The sequence below is a fragment of the Branchiostoma belcheri genome, unplaced genomic scaffold (genome assembly GCF_001625305.1).
Source record: "Branchiostoma belcheri isolate BF01 breed outbred unplaced genomic scaffold, Haploidv18h27 scaffold45, whole genome shotgun sequence".
Classification (NCBI taxonomy): domain Eukaryota; kingdom Metazoa; phylum Chordata; class Leptocardii; order Amphioxiformes; family Branchiostomatidae; genus Branchiostoma; species Branchiostoma belcheri.
The window spans coordinates 1803215-1821019 of record NW_017804076.1 but is presented as its reverse complement, the minus strand read 5'-3'; the positions used below and the strand labels follow the sequence as shown (position 1 = coordinate 1821019).

General features: G+C 38.9%; 2 protein-coding genes across 3 annotated transcripts; one reads left to right on the top strand and one right to left on the bottom strand.

The window, feature by feature from the left end:
- Positions 1-2715: 2715 nt before the first annotated feature.
- Positions 2716-9321, bottom strand: LOC109478814 (sugar transporter SWEET1-like). 2 transcript variants are annotated; one of them, XM_019780625.1, is made up of 6 exons: positions 8884-9321; positions 8431-8508; positions 7753-7876; positions 7200-7361; positions 6636-6755; positions 2716-4171 (listed from the first exon to the last, which is right to left on the bottom strand). In XM_019780625.1, the coding sequence occupies exons 1-6, from the start codon at positions 8961-8963 to the stop codon at positions 4073-4075; spliced, it is 663 nt and encodes a 220-aa protein (XP_019636184.1). In that variant the 5' UTR covers positions 8964-9321; the 3' UTR covers positions 2716-4072. The 2 variants fall into 2 exon arrangements, with proteins under 2 accessions (XP_019636184.1, XP_019636185.1); XM_019780626.1 differs by lacking the exon at positions 2716-4171 and adding an exon at positions 4178-5634 and having other exon boundaries at positions 8884-9320.
- Positions 9322-9455: 134 nt separating this feature from the next.
- On the top strand, positions 9456-17337 carry LOC109478815 (testis-expressed sequence 10 protein homolog). Its single transcript, XM_019780627.1, has 16 exons — positions 9456-9570; positions 9723-9924; positions 10321-11000; positions 11524-11749; positions 11957-12143; positions 12624-12770; positions 13252-13381; positions 13719-13888; positions 14143-14317; positions 14546-14631; positions 15030-15160; positions 15419-15499; positions 15797-15945; positions 16125-16267; positions 16524-16648; positions 16882-17337. The coding sequence occupies exons 2-16, from the start codon at positions 9733-9735 to the stop codon at positions 16951-16953; spliced, it is 2694 nt and encodes an 897-aa protein (XP_019636186.1). The 5' UTR covers positions 9456-9570; positions 9723-9732; the 3' UTR covers positions 16954-17337.
- The last annotated feature ends 468 nt before the right edge of the window (positions 17338-17805 follow it).

Genomic DNA, 17805 nt, shown 5'->3' with positions numbered 1-17805 from the left:
CATCTGATTCAACAATATTGTACAGAAAATGAACCTCAGACATGAAACAAGGTATTTTATACATTGTAAACTTCACAACATTTGTTAAGTTCTAAAACCTGCTTTGAGTTGGGGACAAGAACAATATGCTTTGTTATGAAGCAAAAGAAGAGCACAGCAAAATTATGGTTAACAAGCAACTTCAAAAGTAAACATATATAGCAAAATCACATCAAATATGTCTCACATAAAATATTATATAAAAACCTGGTCCATATGACAAGTTAACACATGTTGACAGAACATTGCAATTGCCAGTGAACAGAAACATCAGATCTAATGCAGTATCTGAAGCAGGCATGAGACACCTTATTCAGCAGAACATACATTCGTAATTGTGAAAAGAAGGTATACAATCATGTATGCCCTTCTCAGATAAAACAGTTAAGGGTGTAAGCAACATGTTAATACATTGTTGAACTTGAGGATAGAGTTGGAAAACTTTGAGCAGCTCTTGAATATCTGTAACGGTTAACATTAATTATGCCCAGTGGCGCTTCAAATTTCAGAACATTCATACAACATTATGTCATACACTTGATGCAATAAATAGTACAGTAGACGCAATGAATAGTACACTTGATGCAATGAATAAATAGTAAAAAAAGCATGCTCAATCAATGAAAAGGCATTTAGAGACAAACATGATCATGAGTAAGTTTCCATACAATTTGACGCTCATGATCAACAAATTACTGTACTATAATACCAGCTATGAACCAATCAGTTTTCTTGAACGTCCTTGCCGCAAACAATTCTCAGGCCACACCAATGATGTAGATAAGTAATGCCCCCCTCCCCCATTCGTATATACAACACATCAAGATAAAAAAAATCGTTTGCCTTTTAATATTTCTACCCATCCATAATTATATTACCTTCACCACGCCCATGTGTTGCGCTGTCCCTGTAGCCCGTTGCCTGCCTTGGAACGTCAAATTTCTTCATTCAAATCACCAAGAATTTGACCAAAGAAACTGCGACGAAATGCTGCTGTTGAACTCAACATAGAGTCAAGGCGGCAGAACACAGTTTTCGCCCTATGGGGATTTCTATACTTAAGGACCCCAAAGTCGGACTCACTTCAACTCACTAAAAATTATAGTAGGGTGCACATGCAAGGTTTAGAATTTTGATATGTATAATTTCAGGGTATGGTGTACAAAATATGTGAAAATGAGCTTAAATTTGCCGGGTAGTTCTGTTCTCACGCCCTCATTGCGGCCGTGTGCAGCCGACGCACAGTACTAGGCGGTACAAGTATCCAAGCGCAAATTTACGCCGACTGAATACGCTCCATAATTCCACTTTTATGGTCTCAAAACTGACGTATTCTTCTAACATTCACCACAGGTTCCATCTCAATGCCATGCACAGAACAGTCTCTGCACCTTTCTCTAGTATTGTGCATCACTACTTTGTGCCCGGACTACTTTTGACGGGGTTCGCCCATAAATACTGTGTTGTGCGGCCTCAACATAGAGTCAATGCTGACTCTGCGCACGGTCTAAAAGCGCCGCCTAGTGATTCATTTACAGACTACAATACTAAACCTGTGTTCAAATTAGCGCCCCACAACGGCTGTTGCAATAAATGCAGGCTTAAACTTAGGGAAGCCGTCGCCGCAAATAATTCATGCCATTCTCTGTTTTTACTTCATTTTATAGCAATACGGCCGGGCGAAACAGTCACGAGAATATAAGGGACAATGTTAAGCATAACTCACCACCCAAAAACGGACGTAGCGTCTTCCAAGCCGAATTTCAATCGCCGAGTTCTTCCCCTTCCAAACAGACTCGCCATCTTGCAGTGGCGTGGTCTTACCACATGTTGATGAAGCACCAAAATTTGCATTGTTCTTAATTAATCAACAAATTAGATTAAGCTTCGCCGTGATCTTACCACCTGCTTAAACAATAAATCGACAAAATTATGCCCAGGTTTACCTCACAAAGTCCTTCATCGCAATTTGCTGTCATAGTACTCCTACTTTGAGTTTGAACGAAACATTCTCAAGAATGATTCTTATCTTGAGCAAGGGCATTAGTCCTTGTCTTGAGCTAGCTAGATTACTAGTATGTCTTATCTAAACCATCATAGATAAAAGCGCCCCGTAACGGCGAAAAATATCACTGCAGTAATAGGAGCAGCTTAGCTGGTGTAGTCCTCCATTCAACTGCTAGAGGTCGCTTTTGATCCATGCACTTCACCTTTGTGATGTAGCCTGGTATTCAGTCGCATCGAGGATTCGGCGAGGCAAATTTCTGTCTCGTAAACGGTCGTCGCCTTTCCGAACGGTCGTCGCCTTTTCTCAGAACGGTCACGACGACCGTTCTGAGAAAAGGCGACGACCGTTCTATGGAAAGGCGACGACCGTTCTGAGAAAAGGCGACGACCGTTCGGAAAGGCGACGACCGTTTTGAGAAAAGGCGACGACCGTTCGGAAAGGTGACGACCGTTTACGAGACGGAATTTTACTTCGGCGAGCTCTCTTCCATGCTCTTCTTATCAACATAGCTTACAGCAAAAGATAGTTTAGTTCTTAAATTCACAATTGATTTATCTTTATAGTAAAGAAAGTTCTTATATGCAACTTTCCGAGTAAAAGAATATTATTAATCTACATGTAAAACAAAACGAGAGACAAGAAGAAGACAGGCTCACAAGTCCTCTTGGTGATATGTAAGTGCACTTTGCCCTCTGATCTTTATTGACTTGACTATAGAATATATGATAAACGGTTACAACACATTCATCATTTCTGTCTGTTTTAACAAATCTTTCACTTAATTACCCAACAAGAAGTTTCACATACACATATTGCCTGATACATTTATATTACTGGCAAAAGATACAACTTATGACATTTTTCAACTCTTACAATTAATAATACTACAACAGGTTTTGGCACTATAATCTAGAATGCAGTGGTACGTACTGGTACGATGTATATACTTATATGAATTTGCAGAAAATACAGTTAGTTTCATACCAAAACTAAAATAAAGTTTTGCTACCTTTAGTGACACATCATCATATTTCATAATAGTATAGAATGCTGATATTTGTGTATGATACAGGTCTGTTCACATACAAATAACATGTACTTTTTTTCTTACAAATTCACATTGACTTATTAGTAATAAATGTCATGAATTTTGATATTCCACATAAATACAGCTTAAACACTACATCATCTAAGATTCAGCGAAGTTAAGACCTAACTTAAGAAGGCATTAAATGTTTTCCAAACACAAACTGATGCCATCAAAAGGACATATTTTCTGCTTCACTCTTACTGCATTCTATTGTATTAGCCACCTTTCTCAGCCATTCAGATAATTGATTCACTCTTTGATGTCTTTCTGACTGCCACCTTCAACTTTTAAGTTAAAAGGTACATCACATACTACTAGTAAGTTTTTCCTATGCTTTTTTGAGTGAAAACCTTACAACAAGCTATGGTATACCAAAGAACAGTCATTTCACTGAACTTAAGGATCATAACATATATAACATTGATCATACTTAACTTTTGCAGATAAATCTTTTGAAAGTAACATTAGTTTTAACTATTTAAGCTGTACTTCATTCTCTATTCTCTATCACATTTCTATGCTCTTTAAATAATACATTTGAAGTAGAAATCTTATACTTAAATCAGTTAACTAAGGGCTTGGTCATATTTGCTTTTGATAGGTTTATAAAGCACATCAGCAGAACATATTGCGCCTGTGCCTGTTGCAGACAATGTCTTTTCAGACACAACATTTGAAAACTATAGAATGAAACTTCTGCTAAAGTGCTATAAACAATACACTATTATCATTAATGGTTTTTGTGCAGGTGCAGTATGTTCTGCCAACATGCTACATAGCAAACTGACAATCTTGGGACAGCTGTGAATGTGTTGCACAAAATTTGAATGTTCTGTAACAGAAAATGTCGTCATAGTTCCTTTCTGATGTTTGCTTCTGTCATAATCTCTTCACAAGTCTGACGAAATGTGACCAGGGCTTAAGCTGGGACCTTGCTACGCCTGGTTCACATTCGCAGCTTTTGGAGTCCGTGGGTAAAGCACAAACAGAGAGAGCTGTATCAGTCCCAGCAGCGCTCCAAGTAAGTTAGGAACCTGGAGAAACAACACCAAACATGCAAAGGAGGTAACAGTCACAGGAAAAGTTTGTTACAAGCAAACATTAGAGACTCTGCTAGTATTTTTTTACCTTGCTAATTAGAATCCGGATGTCTCCTATAGTGGCTCGAATGATTGTATTACATTTGTTTGTACTAGTACATGCTTAAGAGACAAATTTTAAAGTCTACACAAAAAGATGTGACATATACTTGTTACACTTGCACACGAAAACCTGAAACAAAGCTAGAAAATTTCAAAGATACCGAGCAGTATGAGGCATTGTGTAATACCAGTGAGTACATGTATTCATATCATGAGAATTATTCTAAAGACACTTGTATTTGAGAGAGTTGCTCAATTGTAAGGTCTTGAATATAAATACAGTCCATTCCAAAAATATATATGCTTCATTCTGCTGTATATAAGTGCTTCAGAAAAATATTGCAAGTATCTTTTACGTTACATCAACTTTAAATTTGTATATCTACACATGAATGATTATTTGTAGAAGTTCAAAAGCACCAACATTTGGACACAATTGCCTATCTAAAAATACCTTTTATATTAAATTAACAAAACTACAAATATATATAGCCTGGATAACTAGAAAAACAAAAAGTTATCCCTAACTACACATAATCATCTGCTTTAAAAAGTGATGCAAAATACATATATTACTAAATTGTTGGCAATGTCTGAAGAAAAATATATTATAATGATGAATTATTGCAAAGATATAATTTGTACACAATGATGAAACTACATGTACATATCAGTCTATTGCACATGAGACTGTCATGTTTTCAGGGAATGTATGAATGAATGTTCTGAGAATTATTTGTAAAGTATGAAGTACCTGGTATAAAAGATTCTAAAGTAATGGCAATGGTTTCTGAACGGTTTTTAGTGTGATCCATATTTCTCAAAGTCTGAGTGGTTCAGGTAAAACATGTCTAGTGTTGATAATTTTCAATAATGTTGCTTGCACCAGTGCAGGTATGCAGAAAAAAGTACTTGGAACCCTGTCTTGTGAATTCTGAGATGAGTATGTGGAATGTTCAATTGATAATGATATGTAAAATATTTTAAAAGAGGAAGAAATGATTTGGAAAGGCAAATGTTACTAAACATCCCCTGTACTTTTTAAAATGCAACATTCCTTATTAGATGGCTTACACCAATGCAAATGGCAAAGTACATACTATTAGTACAACTTTTGATCAACCAAATTGTTTCAAAAACTCAACATAATGCAACAAAAAATAAGAGGTGTTAGTAGAAAAATGCGAGCAAAAATAAAGAAACACCACAAAAATAAAGGCTCATTCAATAGAAAAATAGTTGCGGTTGTCTGGTTGTGCTTTTCACAGTTGTGCAATGCGAGGCAGCGTCCGTGGGTACAGGAAATACAGGGGAAGTTGTGCGAAACTCAGAAATGCGCCAAGGAGACTGGGGACCTGGAAAGAAGACAGGGGACCCTGGCTTGTCAACTGTACTTCTTCCCATGCTTTGGTTAGGGTTAGATTTTTGAACCGCTCTCTGTGACTTTATTTCGATCTGCAGTTAGTTTCAGTTCAGTTTTTTTCCTGTGGTCCTCGCATTTATGATAAATAAAATCACATATATGTATAACAAGAGACAACAAAATAACAATACTCAAACCCATCAACAAAAATATGAACCTGATTTTAGACAGTATCTCAATATATACTGTGGGAGTTTTAGGGGAAAGGTTTAAGGTGGACAAAATGCTGCAAGGAATTTGTGTGAGAAGTTGGTGTGTAGCCTGTTCAATTTTTGTATGTTTACTGTGATTGTGCAGTGTGTTGATCTTGAACAAGATTGCTGTTGTGTGCTGTCCAATGCATACATTGTTGCTGTCATTCTTGTGCATTCCCAGTGAGAGCTGCCTATGCTGTTGTGCTGTGTTTTGTTGCTGTTCACTACCAGCTGTTCAGAACATGAGTGCTGTTGTGTTACTGTATGACAGAAAAAGTTGTGTGGCAGTCCAAGCTGAGTGATAACAGTTATGTGAAAAAAGACAGCTATTCTCTTGCTGTTCTGCTCTGTGACAGCTGTGGACAGGCAGCACTCTGTGTGTGTTGCTGTCCTTTAGGTAAGAACAGTTGTGTTGTACCTGCACTGTGTGATTGTTGTTTAGAGACAGCACTCTGTGCTGCTGTCCAAGTAATAAAAGTTGTGTGGTGAGCGAATGAGCACTGTTATGCTGCTGTTCATTCTGATTACTGCTGTATGCTGACTGCATGCTGTTGTGCTGCTGTCAAAATTGATTTTCTGCCAAAAAGTGTGCTGTGCAAAGGATAATTTTTCTCTTTCTAACCCCACAACTGGTAGAATACATGTATCACCAGTATTTGGGATGGAGAGATACACATAGAAACAACAAAACTTAACAACAGAGATGATGGCCTTGAAGAAAAGACAGTGTAACACATACCTGTATGAATAAGTCCCCCACCAGCCTCCCATAGATGTACCACTCCGAGGATACTATAAAGTTGGCCACAGATAAGGCAGGAGTCATGGTCTCTGTGCATTTGGTCCTTAGAACTTCAGCCTATGATGACGGACACAGAAATTCCACTATGTGTTATTATCAACTACACCAATGATATGGTCAACTACACTTAAAGTTGAACTATTGATCTACAGATTAAAGGGAAATACAAGGTTTCATTTTATATCATAAGAGAGAAGTAATTATTTTTCATTCATTCATCCATCCACAAATCCATGCATGCATTTCATCCATCCATCCATCCATCCATCCATCCATCTATCCATCCGTCTATACATCTGCCTATCCACTAGCTTATCCATCTGCCTATGCATATGCCTATCTATCTGCCTATCTGTCAGTATCCATCTGCCCATCCATCCACTTATCCATCTGCCTATCCATCTGCTTATTCATCTGCCTATCCATCTGCTTATCCATCTGCCTATGCATCTGCCTACCCATCTGCCTATCAATCTGCCCATCCATCTGCCCAAGTCTCACCATGGTAGCCAGTGGAGCCCCGTACATGAGAACTGCACATCCCGAGGCTATAAGCCCCAGGTGAAAGGCTGCCACACTGTCGTCTGCTGAGAAGAACTTCACATAAATCAGGACAGGAAACAACACCGCTGCCCCTCCTAACAGCTGGTTGTGGAGGGTGTTCTGCCAACAAAAGAAAAAAATCTTGAAATTAGTAGTAGCCCTACCTCTGGACTAAGAGGTTGGGAGTTCGAATCCCAGTTGTTGTCGCTTACGAGATGTGCATGCCACTGAAAAGGGTATCAGTCCCAAGACTTTAAGCTGTGGCTCATTGTTTGTTGTACTTGTCAGAATATATAGAGCAAGAGAAATTTCCAAGGTACAATGAACCTGTAAGTACTTGTACATAGCATCTGTCTTCTCTGTCCTGGCCAACTACTGCTCTTCAGTGAGCTAAACTGGTTCAAACTTTCGCTTTATGTACTTTTCTGACATACAGCATCTAGCTATGGTAGCATCAACAACATTAAAGACTTCTGAAGGCACTCTATTGTTGATAAATGGTTTGTCCTACCTTTTGTTTAGTGTAGGCATAGTAGACCACCAGGTAGCTAGTCTGTAGGAGTGCTCCTATGGAGTTCACCACCACAAGTGTTCTGTCTTGAATCAAGACCCCATATTTCAGCCAGAAAGTACAGCTGTAAAAAAAGAAGTTGACAAACAACGAAATTTACTTTCCTACTAAATATGAATATTTATACTCATGGTCGCTCAGATTGAAATGTATCCAATAAATCCAGAGTTTAAAGCCACCCAAAGCCAAAGTCAACTTTCTGGACATTTTTAAAAAGTACATCACAGTATCAAACTATCATACTGATATCTGTGAGGCAAATGCAATGATGCTGATGGAAAACAGTTGCTTGTTCCGTTACCATATCGTCGACATTGTGAAGCTATATTTATTGGTGGTACCAAAAAATAATGTGACTCAATGCATAGCTTGTTTTGGGGTTATCTAAAATGCTTTTTAAGTTTGAAATGATAATGACAATTCCAGGTGTCTAAGATATTTTTGTATTGCCACCCCGAAATCGCATTGGATCATGCCTTACCGGTTAATAACCTGTAAAAGTATGTGTATTTGGTTTTCTGTAATCGAAAAGTCACGCACATTGTTTTTGCTTGAGATACAAACGTTACACTTTATTTTAGATCTTGAGGTGATTGACAAATCATGTTTAACTCTTACTTGACCAGTGCAGTCAGGAATGGGTACACTGTGACTCCTGTAGTTGAGCCCTTCTGGGTGATTTTTGACGTGATAACCCTAGATAAAAGATAGACATAGATAAAGTTATTTATCATCATTATATCAAGCAAGTTCAAATTGTGATTTTCAACACAACAAATTGTATAACTCCAGTTAACTTACAAACCAATATATTTGATTGTGTAGGTCTATGTACATTAAATTAACAAAATAATATTAATAATTCGTTGCTTTATTTTATTTTGGCCATTAATTATGACTCTTAGTCTTACTGTAACGAAACCAAAAATAGCATAGTTTCCTTTGGCTTTGGGATTTAACAATGTTAATGCTATTTCTAACATTAAATCAAATCGTGAATTTCTCAACCTTCTTGGTCAAATAATTTAAGATATCCTTATAATTATTATTTGAAAATTATTATATACTTACGATCCTGTGAGAAACTGTCCGACTGTACAGACAGTTGCCAGGAGAGACATCACAGAGACGAGAGAAAGGTCCTCAAACATCGTCGTCCACGGAAACTCAACTACTTCAAAACTTAAAATCTAAAATGGTCGTGGGAGGGGGGCGGACCCTCAAAAATAAATACTCAGCTACAGAAATCCACTAAATAAACGGAATCTGCATTCATAAAACTCTCAGACCGGGTTCTCCCTGTTAAAAAACATTACTGGAATGGAAAAATTGTGAAACTCCGGCCCAGTTCTCTCAAATACAGGAAAAACGTCCGAAATTTTCTCCGGAAAAGTTCCACGTCGGCTTTGTTTTGGTCGTTGCGGCCATCTTGGACTTCCAAATCGCAAATCTTGCAGGGAAGTCCTGCGATTTAGATTTTGCAGAGGCCAAGCTTCCTCACTGTGTTTAAAAAACACGGATAAAGGATAAGAAGAAAACGTAAACCTCACATATCAATGCATTATTGTATTTTACAGATGTAATAACATAATTTTATTTACAGCTCTTTTCAAACAGTGGTTTCGTCCATGTAACCTTTGACATCCAAAATGGCTGCCTACAGTAAAAACGAAATCGGACATGCTTCGTAAAATAGCCGATAAAGTCAATCTTCTGAACTCTTCCTCTGCTTTCTTTACAAAGTAAATTCTACTGAAGGTAAGGCTGTTTATTTGTAGCTTTTTCAGACACACCAAGCGCTTTAATTGGCTTTGAATTCGATGTTTAGATTGCCCCCCTCCCCACACGTTCGCACATGTTACTCTTGAAAATTTTCGAGCCACTATTAAAGAGTAAGATCTCATTTTCAGAAGACCCAAGATGCCCAAGAGTGCTAAGAAGAGGAAAGCTAAGCGGGCGGACTTCAACAAGGTCAAGTTGAAGGTGGGGAAGAAGCTGCCTAAGGCCGACAACGTGACGGACACCAGCTTCAAGTCCAAGGCCATCCACCTGCCGGACCAGCTGAAGACTGACGCCTCCCAGCCGACCAACTTCAAACAACAGAACGTTAAGGTAAATAAACTCCAAGCAGATCCTAGGGTGGCAAAAGACTAGTAAATTGGCCAGGTTGGTGTATTGGGCCCTCTCTGGCCAATGGATACTGCCTGACCAATTTGTTGTCTTTTGCCACCCTATACTAGGATCTGCTTGGAGATTAAAAGTACAGTACTGTATATATGAGAAAGGAACTTGAATCTGGTGATTCAGACATTAATTTAGGTTCTCATTGTAAATTTTCTTCATTTTTGGACCGTCAGATCCTTTATATATATACGTTTTCTTGCTGTAAGGCCTTGAGAAAAATTTAGGTTGTGTTTCTAGTTTCAGTCCTGAGAAATCTAGGGTTGATGGGTAGGGATTTTTTTTCTATTTTGGCTATCTTAGACCTAAGGACCTGTTTTGTTTCAGGATCTCCTGACCCAGTGTAACCACTACAGCGCATCAGTACGCCACGAAGCCGTCACCGGACTCAAGGACCTCCTAGTCCGACATCCCGCGGCCATTCCCGCCCACCTCTCCCTGGTCCTCGAGAAATGCTCTGAACTCTTCGTCGACAAGGATCCCGTCGTCAGAAAAGCCGCCATTGGCTTGTTATGCCACACCTTCAGCCAGGCCTCGACCAATCAGATCTCTCCTTTCTTCCCTCTGATCACCGCACACCTGTGCTGCGCCATGACGCACATTTTTGAAGACATCCGCCACGATTCGCTCACGGTGCTTGACGCGTGCCTGGAACACTTCCCCTCTCTCTTGACGTCAAGAAGCGGACAAATCCTGACCAACTTCGTCGGACAAATCTCGAGTATGAAGGACAAAGGAGTAAAGAAAGATGCAACGTCTTCAAGTCATAGACTGTCCGTCAACCCAAACAGTAAACTAACATCCCTACAATGGAGAAGCAAAGTTTTGAACAGACTTCACCACTTTCTGAAGGCCATGTTATCAGAGAGTGTTAGTACTGGGGATAGGCAGACTGGAGATGTGGGGAAGAAAGGTTTTGTGGATGAGATATTTGATGGGAGCAGGCCTCTGTATGTGCAAGTGTTTCCTTACAGTACATCGTCCAGCTCTACAGGATTCCTTATTGGGTAGGTTCATTTATGTTTTTCAAAACAACAAAGTCCACGAAGATTTGAAAATACACAAAGAGCTGAAGGTTGTACACAAAGAACAGAACAGCTTATGAACAATCAGAAAATCTACAAAGATTATTTTCCAGAAATAGTTTAGTGATGGTTTATTCATCATGAAAAAAAACTCAGCATAATGCTGAATTGAGGTACACTGTATTCAATTTTAACAGTTGAATTTTTTCAGAAGTAATACACCTAGCCCAGCCTCTTCGCAAAGTCTTCAGGAGTTTGCAGAATCTCTCTTGCCCCCGTTACTAGAGACTTTTTTTCTGTCCTGTACTTTAGTATTTAATTTTAATTGTTAAATATTTACAGACTAAGAACTTGCAATTGTATTGAATCAGTTGTAACTGTTGAATTTTTACAGAAGTAAGACCCCCAGCACAGCCTCATCGTTCAGTCTACAGGACTGTTTATGGAGTTACTGGACACTTGTTTTTCTTTCCTGTATTCAATTGTAACTGTTGAATTTTTACAGGAGTAAAACCCCCAGCACAGCCTCACTGTTCAGTCTGCGTGAGTTTGCGGAGTCCCTGCTCCCCCTGTTACTGGAGACGTGGGTGGAAGGCTCCCCAGGGGGTGAGGGGCAGTCCCTGGTACGTGCTGACGTCAGTGACCTGTTACAGGGGGTGTTAGATGTGCTGGGGTTACTCTGGCAATGTCTACAACACAGAGAACAAGACAAACAGCAAGACCCGACAAAGGTAGGTTTCATAGGGATGCCTTTGATACATGTTTGAGCTGTAATTTCCAACAGAAAAAAAATTGCACTTTCTCAATTAAATTTTCGACTGTTCAACTCCAGATGTAGCCTGGGTGCCATACCTCGGGGTAGCCGTTACAAGTCGGGTACGTAAACACGCAATATATATATAAATGTAAAAACATAACCTATTTTTTTCAATTTCTAGACGTCATTCCTACACCAATACAAGAACATCCACCTTCATCTGATGTCTGGCTTTCCATATATGGTCATGGAACAGTCCAAGAAAGGAAAGGGGCCGCAGAGGGATCAGAGTGGAGGGACCAATGTACAGGCATCCCTGATAATGAACTTGAGCATCTGTGATGTCATGACATGCAGCCTTGAACAAGGTATGCAATTTTAATCAACCAGAATTATGTTCATTGAATTGATTTAATCCTTCAAAACTAGCTATGTATCACTTGATATTGTGTTTTGAGTATTTTTAAAAATCAGTAGTTACATTTAGTGTAATACATACTTTTTACTTCTCTTTTTTACTAGCCTTTTCTTCAATATGATAAACACATGTACAGACATAAATTCTAACAATGAGACATACAACAAAATATCTATCTAACATTTACCAGCCCCTCCAACTCTGTCCTGCCACTTGCTACCTAATGTAACCCAACACCACAGGGTACAGATCCAGTTACCATGGTGACAGCCATCCAGTCCTGGTCATTGGCCTTATTTCTTTGGAGAAGAAATGGAGCTAAAATGGAGCCAGAACAATATGTTTTCTTTTTTCATTCCTTGATTGATTCTGCAAAGGTTAACAAACATTAAAGGTTAACTACTTGTCTCTTGTTGATGTGTCCTAGCAGACAGTGATGGTACTGCAGCAGAGTGGCTGGACACAGTGTTTGATTACCTGGTTAGCTGTCTGTCTGATGTGGATGACAACTCAGCTGATCACATGGAGAATGTCCTTAGGGTCATACAACATGTCATCAAGGTGCTTCCAAAACAAGGTGGCTTCTTATTGTTTATATTGTTTGATATATTAATGTTGAAGTATGACTTGGTTATGCTGAGCTCACATATCCCATACCATTGTGAACTAAGCATTATGGGGATATCAAGAAGATATATTAAACATTATATTTATGGTAAAGTAGCTATTTATTGTTAGATAAATGAGCAGTAAAAATAAACTGCATGGAAGTTGGTTCATAGAAGAGTAACTGACTGCCACCATTTAGTAAATATTGCTAATTTAGAATGTATCAATTACCATTTTTTCTTGTGAAAGCCTACTAGTAAGGTTTTGTGTGTGTGTTTGAAAGAGAGAAAAATTGCAGAATGATGTAATTGTGTCCAAAACTTTTATATCATGGCTTACATGAACTCAGATATTTTGATATCTGTCTTTTTATATACATTATAGTTTTCTTAGGCACTGAGCACAAGTGAACATGCCTCATTAACTTGTATATCTTTATTTTTCTTCAGACCTTTGTGAGGACTTGTTAACAGCAGTACACAATTGTTACCAGTCTGAAGAGATATCAGACAGGACCAGACAACAGATAGTTCACTTCCTGGCACAGACATACCTACAGAGAGATCCAGGTCTACAGAAGTGAGAACAAATGTTTCATCTACTCTAAATCACAATTTTTTTGTGGTACTTTTCTATTAAGTAGTTTTTATGGTCACTTCTGTATTCTGTATCATGAAGTTATCATTACTGTGGACTGAAGAAATAATTCGCCGACTTTCTTTTTCCAGCAGCTGCTGCCACCTTGAACATACTGTATAGTTCTGTGAACACTTCCATAGTCAGACCGCAAACTTTTGCTGCCGCGAAATTAGATTTAAAAAATTTATGGCTGTAATGAAACCAGGTTGTAATGATATCAGATTAAAATGATTTATTGAGTAAATGTATGTATTCATTACAACCATTTTCCCTTCAGGAGTGAGGTCCTGACCAATTGGGTGGCGTCCCTGCCACATTATCTGGTTACCATGGATACAGCCAATCAGCAACAGACTGAGGAGGTCCTGCATGTGGTTCAGTCTGCAGCCACAAGGGGGCACTCCTGTATGGTGGAAAACTTGATGGCAAACTTTCAAAACATCTATGGTATGATGTGTTGTAATATGTTAATCTTTCATGCATATTTCCTTCCTTCCTTTCTTCCTTCCTTCCTTCCTTCCTTTCTTCCTTCCTTCCTTCATTCTTTCCTTCCTTCCTTCGAATTCTTTTCTTCCTTGATTTCCAAGTGTACATTTGTGTAGACTATTTCTTGACTCAAAGTGTTAACCACCCAACCAAATTTTGTGTGATACCCGGGAATAAGAGATGCCATAAACAAATATTTCCTTTGTTAATTACAGGTGTAGGTGGACTCCTGTGCTCTCTTTCACCACCTCTTCAGAGGCACCTGGTGCAGCTGCTGTACCACCTGCCCCTGCTAGGGGGCCTCAAACTGTCCACACTGTCCCAGGCCTGCAGACAGAGGGAAGTGGGAGTTCCTGTGGTCGAGTACCTTGTGCAGATTCTACTGGCAAGGTAGGTAGCCTGTGTTTGTTACACAACTGCAAAGAGGAATAAAGACCTATCACAGCATCCCTTGCAACTATATTTCAGATGGCTGACTGTAAGCAACAAACATATTAACTTGTCATGTTGCATTTGACAGTGGAGCAGCTGATACAATTTGATCAGTAGATTTTCTTCTTTTGAATTGTCAAAAGGCTAAAGTAGTCTGTGATGTTTACTTCATGTTTCTTTACTCAGGTCACCTGTTATGGCTGTTTGTGAAGAAGGGACACCACCAGTTGACACTCCCAGAATTCTCAGTTTTCTTATGTCTCTTATGATAGGTGAGGAAAACAGTTTGAAAGTATCCATACCTAAAACATGAATACCAATTGATATAAAAACCATTTGTTTATTTATGGAGATGTATCAAGATTGAAGTGCCTTTCCCAATAGCACAATACTAGTACTGAGGCCTGCCAGGGATTCAAACCCAGAACCTTCAGATTCTGAGTCAACAATCCTACACCACAAGACCACCTTGCCACCTTAAACATGTACATAGTCCCATGTGCCTTTTGTATTTAGATAATGAGGCTGAGTATGGCTCATGTACTGAAAATTTGCCTCAAATGTTGCTTTTATTGATGCAGTTGTTCAGTAGTATAAACTAATAGGTTTGTTTGGTCTTTTGTCATTGTTATTTTGTAAGTTAACATCCAGTCATGAATCCTTGTTTCAGGTCATTCAGTAGAGGAACTGAAGGATTTACAGCAAGAGACATCAAGGCCAGACGTCTGGGTTCCGGGCTGTAGAACACAGATCTCCTGTGTTAGTCTGGAACTCAGGCATAGACAGAAGGCTCTCGCCAAGGTTAGTGAGTGTGTTTTTATGGGCCCGGAACATTTCTTACACATAAGCAGAAAGGCATTTATGGTGTCATAATGCACATTGGCTTATCATCATAAAAGAAATTTCCTTCATTTTGAATATGATACTGATAGTCAACTTATGCAACTTATGAGCAGCTGTATGAAAATCTATCCTGCATTCTTTGAAGTACATGTATCATGACTGAAGACAGGGCTCAGAAAATGTATCAGTGATGTTGATGTATTCTTTCTCCTCCAGTTCACCTGTGAATGCCTGCTGCAGTTTTCCAGTCCTGATCAAGTATGGAAGGTGGTGGGAGCAGTGCTGGAGAGATACTTGGTAAGAGTTACGTGTTGGGAACGTGTTGCGTCTATTTGGTCATCTGCTCATAACAGCTGCTTTTTCTCAGTCCCGTTTTTTTCCCCATAACGTAAGCATTAAGGGACTTGCCTAAACCAAATACTTGTCCAACTTGGCTGTAACTGGCACTATTTGGGACTGCACGTGGCCCAATCAATTTTTGTGTGTGTGATAACAAGTGAGAAATTATGATGGAATTGGCCTGAGTGTGCGATTGCTTTTAAAGCATGTGTGCAATGTAAAATGGTGCTGACTGATTTTGTAAACCATGCGCAGGGAATGTTCCACACTCTGCCCATGGACACGCTGTATGCAGTACTGGTTGCCATGGTTATGCTCCTGCACCCTGGGACAGAGATCAGGAAGGAGTTGATGACTCCCATCATGCATTGCTGCTGGGCTGCCCTTGACCTATCCATACATAAGTGAGTATACTGATTATTGGATACTGATACACATTTATGAAAATATATCCGTCTAAAATCAATTTTCAGGTACCATTATCATTCATAATCAGTCCCCTACATGGAGAACAATATTTTAGACTATAAAAGCATAATGTGTTCTTAAAAAAGTTTTAAAACCTTACACTTCGACTTAACAGTAGGATACCTGTTTCTGATAGAGAGACTGAAGTTGCTGAGGAAAACTGGCAGGGGGAGCTGCTGCATGCAGCGCTGCAGACCATGGCCAGCAGCCAAGGTGTAGTTCAGTCATGGCTCGAGCATATCGAAGCATTTGTTAAAGGTATGGGCTACTTGACTTTATGGACAAATGTGCATATACATGTACATGCATTCCTCAAATACTAAATTTGCTGCAAAGATATTGCTGTGATATTGAAGCACTTCCTAGCATTTTCTAATTTTGTGTCGGAACTGCACAAATATGACAGCCTCTAAGATGTTATACACTTAAGGACTTATACACTTAGTCTTACCTTACCTTAGACCTTAGTTCCTCCTGCAACACTTAGTCTAGTATATTTTTTTTTGTTTTGTAGAAGGCACAGAAAGGTGTAATACAGAGGCTGTAGCAAAGGTGTTACTGAAGCTCATGCAAACACCAGAGCTGCAGCGCCCCTTGCAGCAGACAGGAGTACTGCAGAGGGTGGTAGGCACCGTCATGGTAAGAACCATAGTGTGCCAACTACTGGTCTCACATTTGAAGAAGTTTCCACATCTTATACATATGTTTTTCATTATTTGTCTATTACCATAAAAATTGATTTAGGATGATGCAGTTGAGCTTTATCTAAATTTTTATCAATGACTATACAAGGTATGTATTGTTTATTTACTAGTATTGTGTGTATTTAAAGCATTTATTCTTGTATTTATGTGTTTTTTATATGATTTCAGGTGTGTTTGAGAGAAGATGAAAATGAAAAGCTCCTGTCATCTATGGTGTACCAGGCTTCCTTGATCAAATGATTTTTATACACATAATATGCATATGATGTGCATACATAAATACATGTACTAAAGGGATTGTTCAGATTATGTATTATAACAACTGACAACCTCAATTAAAGATATGTAGTCTTAACTTGAGAGAAGCAATATTTTCACTTTCAAAATGTATTTGCAGAAAAGTCATAAAAATGTGCAGCTTAGCCAACTTTAGTTGCAACATTGCAAATAACTTGGCATGTTTACCAGTATGATGTGAGTCAAATTTTAGACATGATAGTTTCCAACATTGATATGTATGCAAACCATGATATGTATGCTAATTGTGGATCCAAATAAACTCAAATTCAAGGCCTAGAAAAAAATGTTTCTGATTTCCTGACCAACCCTAATAAAATTTCACTGACTCTAGCCTTTGTTTTGGTTTATTTGTTTGTTTGCTGGAACCATTTTTATTTATGAGCTCAAAACGGCCTGCAGGCCCCGTTTTATTTAAGTTTTCACAACTGTGAAGGGTGAAGTAAAGAGATGTTTCAAAAAATGCTACAAGAGATGACCGTTGTGTAATTGTGACCAAATATGTGTGGAGTGTGAAATAACATCTGATGACCAGTTCAGGACCAAGGACAGGTCAATATTTTGAAGGCTAACAGTTTCAACCCAAGTTGGAGAGACAACAGACAATACCCAAGGGTCGGAAACCGACTGGAAACCTCTGTTCACTGATATAGCGAGATTTTCCGGCATACTTTTCTTGCCAGAATTGTAAGCCCTGCGTCTGGGGGTGTCCATCGATACAAAATCGTACAAGAAACTCTGGTCGGACATAAGAACGCATGCAACTGCTTGTTTATGTCCCTTAAAATTCCCATT